Source organism: Peromyscus leucopus, chromosome 8b, assembly GCF_004664715.2.
Source record: "Peromyscus leucopus breed LL Stock chromosome 8b, UCI_PerLeu_2.1, whole genome shotgun sequence".
NCBI lineage: Eukaryota > Metazoa > Chordata > Mammalia > Rodentia > Cricetidae > Peromyscus > Peromyscus leucopus.
In genome coordinates, this window is record NC_051086.1 from 62,402,271 (window position 1) to 62,414,538 (window position 12,268).

A 12,268-nucleotide genomic window follows, 5' to 3' on the forward strand; every position below is an offset into this window, starting at 1 on the left:
TTTGTGCACGCTAGTCAATCACTGACCGACTGAGTCACATCCCCATCCTGAGAGGCTGCAGCTTTTCAACACAGCTTTGAGGTTGTTTTTGTTTTAAAGAGAGGAAGTCTTTGTTTTTTGAGGCAGGGTTTCTCTGCATAGCTTTGGAGCCTGTCCTGGAACTCACTCTGTAGCCCAGGCTGGCCTCAAACTCAGAGATCCACCTGCCTCTGCCTCCTGAGTGCTGGGATTAAAGGTGTGCACCACCACTGCCCGGCAAGAGAGGAAGTCTTATTCAATATTCTAGGTTTTCTGTTTTGTAGATAACAGTCTCCCTTCCCTATGTGGTCCAGGCTGATTTTAAACTCTCAATCCTCCTGCCTCAGCCTTCCTAGCTCTGGGATTTATATTCATGGTACTTGGCTTTTTTAAAATTAGATTTATTCATTTTATGTGTGCTTTGCCTGAATGCACATATACATCTTGTGTGTGCTTGGTGTACACGGAGGTCAGAAGAGGGTGTCAGGTCCCCCAGAACTGGAGTTATGGATGGTTACGAACCACTATGTGGGTGCTGGGAATCAACCCAGGTCCTCTGCAAGAACAACAAGTACTCTTCACCACTGAGCCACCTCTCCAGCCCTCTTAATAGTCTGGATAAGCAATGAGTGAGAAGCTCTCTTTAATTAGTTTTTAAATGAGTAGGGAATGGAAAAGAGCTGCCAGCTGGGCGGTGGTGGTGCAGGCCTTTAATCCCAGCACTTGGGAGGCAGAGGCAGGCGATCTCTGTGAGTTCGAGGCCAGCCTGGTCTCCAAAGCGAGTTCCAGGAAAGGTGCAAAGCTATACAGAGGAACCCTGTCTCGGAAAACCATAAAAAAGAAAGAAAGAAAGAAAGAAAAAACAAAAGGAAAAGAGTTGCCTGCGCTGGACAAAAGGACCTGCTCCCTGGAAGCCGAGATTTGGAAAACTGCAAATAATTTGCAAAAAGTGTGGGGCTCTTCAAAATTTTTTAAATCTATTTATATATTTTTAATGATTTATTTTTATTTTATGTGCATTGGTGTTTTGCCTGCATGTTTATCTGTGTGAGGGTGTCAGATCCTCTGGAACTGGAGTTATAGACAGTTGTGAGCTGCCATGTGGGTGCTGGGAACTGAACCTGGGTCCTCTGGAAGAGCAGCCAGTGCTCTTAACTGCTGCGTCATCTCTCCAGTCCAAGTTTGGTCTTTTGATGCCCTGAAGTGAAACACTCTGTTCCCCACTGATGATGCTAAGAAACCCTCACCACGTACTAGCTCCGTGCCAACTGGTCCCTGTATGGATGACTTCCTTCTGTTTCTGCTCTGACCGAGTCAAGGAGGCTGTGCTGGATCTATAGGGGAGGAAGCTGAGCCTCAGAGAGGCTAAACAAGCTCCCTGAGGTCACACAGCTAGAGTGACACTGTCTTTAGAATACACAGAGTTTCTTCAGAGCTAATTCAGTTCTATTAACGCCAACTGAGTGGCGAGCTCTGGGTTTGATTGGGTAAGACAGGGGACCAGGCTGAGGTGCCCCAGCTAGGAGGCAGAGGAGCCACAAAGCACCCGGTACAGGCAGATATGGCCTGGGGAAGGACCAAGAGCTCTAGAGGCAGCGGGGACCCCCACCCCCACCCCACCTTTACCTTGATGATCTCCTGGGCGATCTGCCTCGTCTTGTTGATGTCCAGAGACGTCTTGGGGTCCCTCACGAATGAGTGCAAGGTTCGCCCCTTGCAGAAACTGTTGAAGGTAGTGGGGGTTGGAAAGAGATCGAGAGCTGCTACAGGCTGATCCCATCCCCATGGACCCTGACAGGGGGACTGGGCCCACTTCTTCCTGGAAGGTTCTCCATCCCAACCAACACAAGCCATGAACCCATGTGTTCTTTGGTTTTTTTTTTTTTGGTTTTTCGAGACAGGGTTTCTCCGTGTAGCTTTGCGCCTTTCCTGGAACTCACTTGGTAGCCCAGGCTGGCCTCGAACTCACAGAGATCCGCCTGTCTCTGCCTCCCGAGTGCTGGGATTAAAGGCGTGCGCCACCACCGCCCGGCAAACCCATGTGTTCTTTAACCAAGACTCCAGCTGGAGCCCGACTAGACACGCTTACATATACATGCACACGTGCCATGCCTGGAGGTGCATGGCCTGCCAGCTCTCCCCTGCACAAGGAAACAGCTCGACCACACTCAGAGCCATTCAGGGCAGCCCATCTTCACAGGGTCAAGAGGGACAGGGGCCGAGCGGCAGAACTCAGACGGGGAAGAACTCGGCCTCCAGGACTCACACCAGGCTCCACGGAGCCTCTGGGCTCACCACAAAGATGATCATTACAGGCAGACCCCAGGGCATCACATCCTGCTGCTGAGTATTATGCTGTTCCTCTCTGGGTGGCCCCTTCCACTAAGTCTAAGCTCCTCAGGAATGGGAGGCTTGCGTGAGAGGAGGGTGGATGGGTGGCGGAGGAGGCTGCAGAGCTGGGACACCCACAAGTGGACTCCCTGGGGACTCGCTGTCCTGCTTTGAGCTGGAATTCTATAGACTGGGTCAGGGGACGCTAGTGATCTGACACTGTTCAGGAGTTCTTTATCTCTGAGAAAAATGGCAAATTTTACTCATTCACTGTGTTAAGGGAAACACCAGTTGTTTGTATGGGGTGGGCCACTTGCTTCCCCCCAAAGCACAGGGTCCAGGTCCAGGACACCCCATGTTCTCTTGGCTCCATAGCGTGGAAGTCATGAATACCTGAGTTTGGTTCCAGTACCCACTTACAAAGCCAAGTGTGAAGCTGGGCCTGATGGGATACGCCTTTATTCTCAGCACCCAGGAGGCAGGAGCAGGTGAATCTGAGTTCGAGGCCAGCCTGGCCTACATAGCGAGTTCCAGGACAGCCAAGGCTCTACCAAGGGGCCATATCTGTGCGTGTTTGGCAACACACACATCTGTAAACCCAGAACCTCATGCTCACACGGGTGTGCTCACCCGCTGAGCCTTCTCCCCGGCCCCTTTGATTTTAAAGTCAACTGTTTCTTGACTTTTTTTTCAGGCAACTGTTTCTGTATCTAGGCCTGCTGCTGGGGGGGGGACGGGACACGGACGGACGGACGGACGGACGGACGGACAGATAATGTTTTCCACGGAGAATGACAAGTGAGTCCCAGAATGCTTGCTGAAGTACAAAACAGGCGATACACCATCAAGATACCAAAATGTGAGGACTGGGGTACAGCTCAGCACAGCACTCGCCGAATGCACAAGGCACTGGGCTCACCCCACGGCCGCACATGCACCCCGAAGTAGACCTCAGGCCTACCGTCAACCAACAGAAGTAAAGTGCGAACCAGCACAGTCTTAGTCGCGTGTTTTTAATTAAATTATCTATTTTTGCACGTGTACGTGTGTGCATGTGTGCACACACCGCGGGGTGCCTGCGGAGGCCAGAGGACAACTTGTGGGAGTCTATTCTCTCTCATCATCGGCTCCGGGAGTCAGAATCAGGTTGTTAGGTTTGCGCAGCAAGCGCCCTTCCCCGCTGAGCCATCTCGCTGGCCCCCAATCCGCTTCATTTTAATGAGAGGAATACTGAGGTTAACCACACTCACTTCTGTGGGGGGAAGTATCCAAGCAAAGTGGTATAAGCCAGTTTTGTGTCTTTTATAAGACACTGGGATTCTCTTTATGCTCAGAGGGGTCTCTTTATTTATGTCTTTTGAGGAGAGACAAGGTCTTGCTATGTAGCCCTGGCTACCATAAACTCAAGATCCCCCTGCCTCAGCCTCCAAGGGCTAGCACTACAGGTGTACGCTGCCGCTCCCAGCTCTGATGTTTAAACATCGGTGGGCAGTGTGGATGGGGACATGATTCCTTATCTTTGGTTTCCTTCTTCCTCTCTCTGATCACCCTTCCGCATCCTCCAGGGCAGCCACAGAAGCAGCAGGCTGCGGGGACGGGGAAGCTGTGGCGCTCAGGGGCCCAGGGGGCGTGGCTCACCTGGTGATAATGGCCAGGTGGGGTGGGTTCATGCAGGCCCCCATGAAGAGCACCACGTTCTCGTGCCTGGTCTGCCTGTAGTTCATCACCTCCTTCTTGAACAGCTTCAGGTGGTCCTGATTGTGGCCGTCCATCTCCAGCAGCCGAATGGCCACCTCGCCATGCCATCGGCCTCGATGCACCCGGCCCCAGCGGCCCTGCCCAATGGGCTCGCCTAGTTCCACCTGTTCAAAGGGGATGTCCCACTCCTGCAGGTACACGCTAGTCTGGCTGGCTTTTCGAGAGATGGGGCCCCGCCAAGGCCGGCGGGAGCTGGGGAGGTCGTCCACCTCATCCTCATCGTCTTCTGCCTCGGACTTGCCCGCCTCGGGCTCCTCAGCCTGAGGAGAATTGAACAGAGAGAGGGGAGTGAGTCTGGGTCTTTCTTCTCTTCCTGGAGTGCTGGCCAGGCGCCACCAAGCCTGGCACCCTGGCCTCCTTCTGATAGTCTCCTGTCTGAACACACACCTTCTGATTCCTATGCCCCACCCCACCCCCCAGCAGCAATAACATTTTAAGCCATGCTGCTCTGCAGAGACTCGGGCTTAGTTCATACTTCTGTTTGAAGGTCAAGATGGTGGCTTCTTTCTGGGTGTCATGTAGCCCAGGCTAGCTTCCAACCTGCTATGTAGCTGAGGAGGACTTTGAACTTCTGATCCTCCTACCTCCATCACCTCAAGGGCTGGGATTACAGGCGTGCACTACCATGCCTGTTTAAGATGAAGACGGCGGTCCTTGACACTGATCAGAACCGCCAGTCACGCTCTGAGAACCTAGAGATGCCTGCCCCCATCCCAGGCCGACTGACTCAGCACCCAGGCCAGGGCCTGGGCCTGTGGGTTGGGAGTCAGGCCAGGAAAATAAAGAGGTCCTTCCAGCTGGCACTTCCCACTATTCTTTCCTGCTGTGCACATCTGTCCACACCTGCTGCACCAGGCTCCGCACCCTCATCCCCCTGGGCCCCCGCCGATCCTGTGCACCCCAAGAAGAAAGGAGAGAGAGACTTTAGGCCTCATGCATGTGACTTCCACTTACCTCTGCTTCTTGAACACCCAGCACGTCTGCTTTGGGCTGGTCCTCGGGCCTAAAAGTGAACCGGGCTTTGTTAATAAGGAGATGCCGGGCTGGGCCAGGGTGGCCCTGTGGACACGGGAAGGAGGCTGACTAGAGGGGGTGAGGATGAGGGGGTGGGCAGTTACCTATCACCCTGGCCCTTGTAGCACAGGGGGCAGGGCCCCACGCTCCTGTCTTTGAGGCCTGGCTATCACCTCCTTGCGGTGTGAACTTATGTAATTTAATTCCTCTAAGTGGTTCCACTTAGAGACCTACTTCACTGGCTGAGAACTGAGGGACCAGGAGCCAAGTGCTCAAGGCAACCTAATGGAGGGGGGGGGGGATCCAGAGACAGGGGTTATGTTTGGCAGGTCTCTCTGTTCACCTATACTTCCTCCTGGGCCCCAAGCCTGCTGCTGCTGTATACACAGCCCCATACAGTGTTCACTGGACCGACAGGAGGCAAATAACCCCCAGGCTCCGAGGATGACACAGCCCCGTTCCCCATCGGCCTGGCCCAGAACCGGAGAGTCAGATACATAGGGCTGAGTTGGGAGGTGGCTGCAGGGGGTTCATACCGTGTGCTGTCGGCTGTGCTGGAGAGCGGGGCTGCCTGAGGACAGGCGGAAATGTCTGTGGGAAAGAGAACAGGAGCAAAGTGTGAGTGTGCTGTCCATCATCCCCAAAGACCAGCACCCGGGGGTCACCCCTTCTCTCCTGAGCGGCCACTGCTCATCAGGCCACTTCCACCAGGGTCAGTTCATGCTTTGCAAGTGGACACAAACTCAGTCTCTACAGCCTTTGGTCTACACGGCTGCCCCCCCCCTCCAGGCAGAGGCCCTGGGTGAGTGACTCTATAGAGAGACCCCAACAATTAACACCACTGCCGTGGGCCCAGATGATACCACAGGTAGCAACAGCTAACCCTGCTACTTCTGCAGAGGGTCCTTGTGGTAGGAAGCAGGGCTGGCTGTCATTTTTCAAAGTAGGGACAGCCTTCGCCTAGCCAGTGGCAGGGCTGGCAGCTAGGCAGCACCTGGTAACAGCTGTGACACCTGGCACCGGGTGTAGCTGCCACCCCACCCCCACCCCGCCCCCGCTCCCGCCTCTGGGATTGGGTGGCTGGTATCACAGCTCTGGGCAAGAAGAGGGAATCCAGTGTGTGCACCAGGAGCTCCGGGCTGGCAGCTGAGGCCGACCCCTGGACCCTAGGGGGTCCAGCTGCAGCACAAAGACACAGCTCTAGGACACCAGGAGGAGACACCCCCCCCCCCCCGTGTGGAACCAAGTGAAAAGTAGCGGGGCAGTGATCAGGGCTCCCCTCTCTCAACAAAGAGAATCAGGAAACGGCAACAGCTCGCGCTATCAGCAGCCCCTTTCCTGCCTCGGACAAAGACCTTCCCCTCAGCCTTCAGTTAATCGTCTTCACTGGAAGGTTTTCTCCACAGCGGAACCCGACTCTGACAGAAGCTGTGGGCCGTCTGATGGGGCAATGCCCACGTGTGCGCAACATCCTGGGCCGTGTTGGGGTCCATGGACCTCGGAAGCATCTGCTCCGGCCTCTCCGGACACCTCCCTATCGCCTTCAGACTGCCAGGCCAGCATTTTCACACATGTTCAGGCCACTCCAGAAGCTACACATGTCCTGGGTGAGATGTGGGGGGAGGGGCAGACGTCTGGGAAGCCTCACACTTGCCCTCGAAGGAGTGCATTGTGCACCCTGTTTTCGTGTGTTCCTGTTTCAGTTAGTACATGGTGCCCCACCCCCAACTGTGGGCAAAACAGGCCGCTCAGGAAGAAGTACTGTGGTTCTCCAGCTGAGGGGCACTAATGTACATGCACACCCTAGAGCTGGCAACCCGGAAGGCCCTTGGAATGGGGCACCACACAAAAGGGGCAGCCCTTCCCCGACACACCTAAGTGGAATTACAGGGATACTGGTTACCAAATGTTCCAACTCGATTCTTGAAGGGAGCTGATCTGGAGACTAGAAAAGCCTGGAATAACCAAAATACTGGGGTTTCCAGCCTTGGCAAGGTAGAGAAAAAGACTATTCGAGTTGTCTGAAGCACACAGGCCCCTAGTGTTGGGTACTTCCAGTGGGAGGTGAAAAGCATTGATCTTATACAGCCTAAAGGGAAAGGAATGGGCAAATACAGAAGTGTGCAAAATAGTTTTTGGAGAGGAAATCCAAAGGTTGCCTTACGGAATGGAAAGTTTTTCCTTCCAGCTTTCTGCAATGAGGTAGTTCCACTGGCAACCAGCAGGTGGCACTGTGGGTTAAGGCTGGGAAAGGCAAAGCCAGCTGACAGAGGATGACGATGCCTGTAAGACTTTCCCAATCTGGCTTTCCCTTGCCACTCATTTTCCACCACGCACCAGCAAGCAGCCCCCTCCCTTCATTCTGCAAACCGGAGTCCTGGGCTCTCATCCTGTCACTTCTGGGCAGTGCGACCTTGAACCAGTTCCCCCCCAGTCTATGCCAGAGGCTGCACAGGACGGACTTGAGCCAGGGTCCCATCCAGCGAGGTACTGCCCACCTTAGGGTTCACACCACCGGCTGCGGTGAACTCAAGCCCACGGGGAGAAGGCACCAGGCGGGAAGAGACAGAGGGTCACAGCAGGGGGCAGTTAGTGGACCCATGCGGAAGACTCACCTGGAAAGATAAACTGCTGTCTATGATGAATGAAGTGGGCAGCTTAAAACAGAAGAGGAGGTGAGTCACACAGTGCAGAGGCGGCATGGGGGGGGTGGTGCGTGGACGGGGGTCGCGGGGGGGGGCAGGTGCTGGTTACTGGCTTAGGTGGCTCTGCCCCCCCCAGGGGGGGGGGCTCTGGTGAGGAAAGGTGGAGCCATGCAGGAAGAAGGAACCGCACTAGAGAAGAGTTGGGGCGTGGTGAGCCCAGGAGCGGAGGGCGGCACTACATGTGGGGGACGGACCATCTCAGTGGGCGCACGGCTGCACAGCCCCGGCCAGTGAGCACTGGGACGACCGACGTTGGGGCCGGTTTTGTTCCAGAAAATGCACATGAGTCAAGAGGTAAAGGTAGAGTAGGGAGAACAGCGATTCTCTGAGGACGTCCAGCAGTGTGTGCAGAACAGCCTCCTCCCCCCCAGTCTACCCTGACCCAGGAGCACCTTGACCTCACTGCCTGAGCTCCGGATCCTCCCAAGAGCTGTGATTCCAGGCAGGGAATCATCGCATGCCACCTGCTTGTTCCTGAGATGCTCGCTATCTTGCCTGGGCTGGTTTCAAACACACGGGCTCTATTCTCCTGCTGTGGCCTTGCACGTGGTTGGGACTCAGGTGATCCTAACCTTGGCTCTCCTCCATGAGAAGGCTCTGGGACCTGGGGAGGCAGTTAGCCCCCACCCCCAGTGCCTTCTGTCTGTAGGGGAGTACATAGGCTTGCCCAGGCTCTCCTGTGAAGGGCCACAGTGAGGCTGCTGGACGGCCCAGGGCAGGACATCACGGGTGGCAGGAGGGGTTCCGGGTCCTTCCCTGGGGGCTCATCCCAGCCCCCCCCCAAGGATTGTTCATGAGTCCACTAAGATCACGGAGAGAGCCGGGCGGTGGTGGCGCACGCCTTTAATCCCAGCACTCGGGAGGCAGAGCCAGGCGAATCTCTGTGAGTTCGAGGCCAGCCTGGGCTACCAAGTGAGTTCCAGGAAAGGCGCAAAGCTACACAGAGAAACCCTGTCTTGAAAAACCAAAAAAAAAAAAAAAAAGATCACGGAGAGAGTAAGGCTTCTGTGCAGGGCAATGGGCCCATTTCCCTTATGGGTCAGCAGTGTAAGTGGACAGGGTCTGATCAGTATCATAAAAAGGACTTTTTCTATGTCCCTTGTCTTTGCAAAGCAGCCCTTCTTAGAAAAACCCAAAGTAGACGGGTTTAGCAAGAGACTTGTTCAGAGAGTCAAGGCAGATCAGACCTGGAAAGGAAGCTAATCCAGAGGCCACGGCTCAGCCACAGGGTGGGGCAGGGTGGGGCGGTGTGCGGGACAGACGTCATTGTTAAGGGCACTCCAGCCGCGTGCATATTAAGGCAGGCACAAGGACAAGTGACAGAAAGAAGACTCCCACCCTCTGGTCCCTCACCACCCCTAAAAGAAGTCTCAAAGTCCCCGGTGGGTCCAGAGGCTGCTTGGCCAACTGCTGGCTGTGTATAGGGTCAGTGTGGGTCCCGCTAGCCAGGTGAGAGGTTGGGGGGCATGGTGGCACTCTGTCTTCCCGGGGTTACAATGCCAGGGGGACTGATCTGGACCCTGCGGGTTACAGCAAACATTTGCATCTGAGCTCCAACTCCCCCCTAGGACTGCAAACTGGGTAGGCCACAGCTGACCGACAGCGGAGCTGCCCTTGCCAAGGATGCCAAGGCAACAGCTCAGTGCCATGTGGGTGAATGGGCTTTGCTATTGTCCCCGGAGACAGGGCAGCCCAGGGTGCCTGACCGGAACCGAGGGCAAGAGAGGATGCAGTCCTGGCCTCTTCCTGACATTTCAGGGTACCACCCCCGAGGGCAGCTGGGCTCGGCTCTGCCCCTCCAGGGTTGGCCCAGGACTCACAGTCTTCACCTGTTCAGTGGAGACCACCTCATTCTAATTCCCCAAGGTCTCTGGGTGGCAGGTAAAGGAACGTGAGGTCTTATCTGAGCAGCCAGCCCCAATCAAAGAGCTGCGTATGTCACAGAAGCCCAGTGGCCTTTTGTAGGCCTTTTTATCTGCTTCCCATTGTGCCTGTCACAACTGAACTCAGAAGGCAGCCCTGGGAGAGGCTGATGCTGGGCAGAAGCCACCACAAGCACAGGCAGGCAGCCTGGGGTTACCCCAAGAACCCAGGCCCCGGGCTAGACAGACGTGGGTTTGGCCCTCACTCCGCCACTGCACAGCGCAGGGCCAGCCACGCCCCCTTTCTGAAGCCCAGCGAACTCATCTGTAAGAAGGTCGCCACAGCATTAGTCCCATGCTCAACAAATGCTCCGCGGACACGGCTCTCGGGGGAGACTGGGAGAGGGTCGGAGGCCGTCCCTGAGGACCCAGAAGAGCCCAGAGGTGTGGTACCTGGGAAGTTGAATCTGCTGTCCCGCTGGCCAGGCGAGGGGTTGGGGGGCGTGGTGGCACTCGAGGGGTTGGATGAGGTCAGGAAGGGCGCCGGTGAGGACGGTGTGGAGGACGTGGTGGAGGACGGGTTGCTGCTGGAGTCCAGGTTCATCGCTGGAGGGTGCTCCTGCAGGACCAAAGATGCCAGGATGGGGCAGGGCTGCAGGCTCAACTCAGCGGCTGCCAGCCTGTTGGGGACCTCCTTTTCTGCCCGCCTCCTCCCACCTCCAGGGGCAGAGGTCAATCCAGGAGATCCTTGGGGCCCGCTCTGTAGCCCCAAGACTTTCTGGGACTAATATACGATAAAAAGACACTTAGAGGCCTCCCCCTAAAGGATTCCTGCCCATCTTTCTTACTGCAGTTCCTACTCCCCCCACCCCCGAAGCCCATCTGAACCCCAGCTGGACTACGTATGCTCTTCCTCTTTACCCTTCCATAGCTCCCCGAATTCCTGCACCCAGGCACCTTAACATACACTTTGTCAGCTGCAGACAGGCACGGTTGGTTTGCTGGCGACCATCTCTCCCATCCCAGCACCCACCTGGCTCTGAGCTGGGCACCTGCTTTCCTAATGAATTGAGTTCATACTCTGACCAACATTTCTGCAGCTTCTGCTATGTGCCCGGCCCTCTGTAGATTCTATGGTTTTTTAATCTTGTCCTAAAAGTACAAGGGTTCTCAGAGAACCCACAAAATTCCAGAAGAGGCAACAGCTTGGGCCAATGTTGTCTGCCATCTTGAAGGGTTAAGAATTCCAGGGCTGGGGGTTGGGAGCTGGGGATGTGGCTCAGTGTGATGCTTGCCTAGCACTCAAAGCCCTGGTTTTGGTCCCAGTACTGCAAAACCTGGGCATAGTGGAAGAGGCCTGTAATCCCAGGACTCAGGAGGCAGAAGCAGGAGGATCAGAAGTTCAAAGCCAGCCTCGGCTACAAAGTGAGTTAGAGACCAGCCTGGGATACATGAGACCTTGTCTCATAAATGGGGAGAAGATTCTAAGAGACTCCAGGAACGGACTGCAGGGGCAGGTCTGGTTCACTACAACACTGCGGTTCCAATACCTGTCCAGCCTCGTCTTGCAAAATGCAGGTGACAGGCTCATCAAGCCTTGGACAGGCATGGTTTCTAGTCAGAATGAAATGGCTTCTGGATTTTAAAGACATTTGAGTGTCATTTGTATGTGCACATATGTGAACACACGTGTGGAGGCCAGAGGTTGAGATGCTGGACATCTTTCCCTTCACTTTCCCCCTTGTTTTCTCAGGCAGGGTCCCTCACTGATCTGGCCCGGCTGGTTGGCAAGGATCTTCCCTTCTTTTCTTGCTTGGCACTTAGGATCACAGGTGTACCGCTTTGCCCGGCTTTTTGTTTCTTCATTTTAAGACAGGGTCTCCCTATATAGTCCTGGCTGTCCTGGAACTCACTCTGTAAACCAGGCTGGCCATGAACTCACAGAGAGCCACCCGCCTCTGCCTTCTGAGTGCTGGAATGAAAGGTGTGAGCTTTATGGCTCTCATGCCTGGCTTTGTATGTGGGTGCTGGGCATCAGAATCCAGGTCCTAGCAATCACTTTATGGACTGAGCTGTCGCCTCAGATCCAGAGACATTCAGTTTATCAATTACCTTCTACCTATGGGAAGTGATTTTCTTTTCTTTTCTTTTTAAGATTTATTTATTATGTATACAGTGTTGTGCCTGCACACCAGAAGAGGGCACCAGATCTCATTACAGATGGTTGTGAGCTACCATGTGGTTGCTGGGAATTGAACTCAGGACCTCTGGAAGAACAGCCAGTGCTTTTAGCCTCTGAGCCATCTCTACAGCCCCTGGGGAAATGGTTTTCTAATTATGATGATGAAGAATAAAAGTGGGGCTTTTCTAGTTGTGATGATGAGGACTACACACCAGATTCTGGTTAGTAAATATGACTCCGGACTGTGCCTGTTAGGACAGAGTGGGGCAGATGGCTTGCAATTCAGGGCCTGGGCACCCATCAGGGGGTGCAGCCTGCAAAGGAGGCCATTGTGGCAGGGATCAGGGGAGGCCCAGGTTCTGATCTTTTGCCTGCAGCTTCATGCAATAGAACCAGGT

General features: G+C 54.9%; 1 protein-coding gene across 8 annotated transcripts in view; it reads right to left on the reverse strand.

The window, feature by feature from the left end:
- Window positions 1–12,268, reverse strand: part of Ksr1 (kinase suppressor of ras 1) — a 136,950-nt gene that overhangs the window by 10,374 nt on the left and 114,308 nt on the right. For 5 of the 8 annotated variants that reach the window (XM_028866907.2, XM_028866909.2, XM_037201307.1 and 2 more), the window contains 6 exons: window positions 10,142–10,307; window positions 7,737–7,778; window positions 5,658–5,712; window positions 5,062–5,110; window positions 3,988–4,367; window positions 1,645–1,741 (listed from right to left, as the gene is read on the reverse strand). In XM_028866907.2, the coding sequence (XP_028722740.1) occupies window positions 1,645–1,741; window positions 3,988–4,367; window positions 5,062–5,110; window positions 5,658–5,712; window positions 7,737–7,778; window positions 10,142–10,307 (789 nt within the window). The remainder of the gene's footprint in view (window positions 1–1,644; window positions 1,742–3,987; window positions 4,368–5,061; window positions 5,111–5,657; window positions 5,713–7,736; window positions 7,779–10,141; window positions 10,308–12,268) is intronic. The other 3 variants (XM_028866908.2, XM_028866910.2, XM_028866913.2) reach the window with 1 other exon arrangement.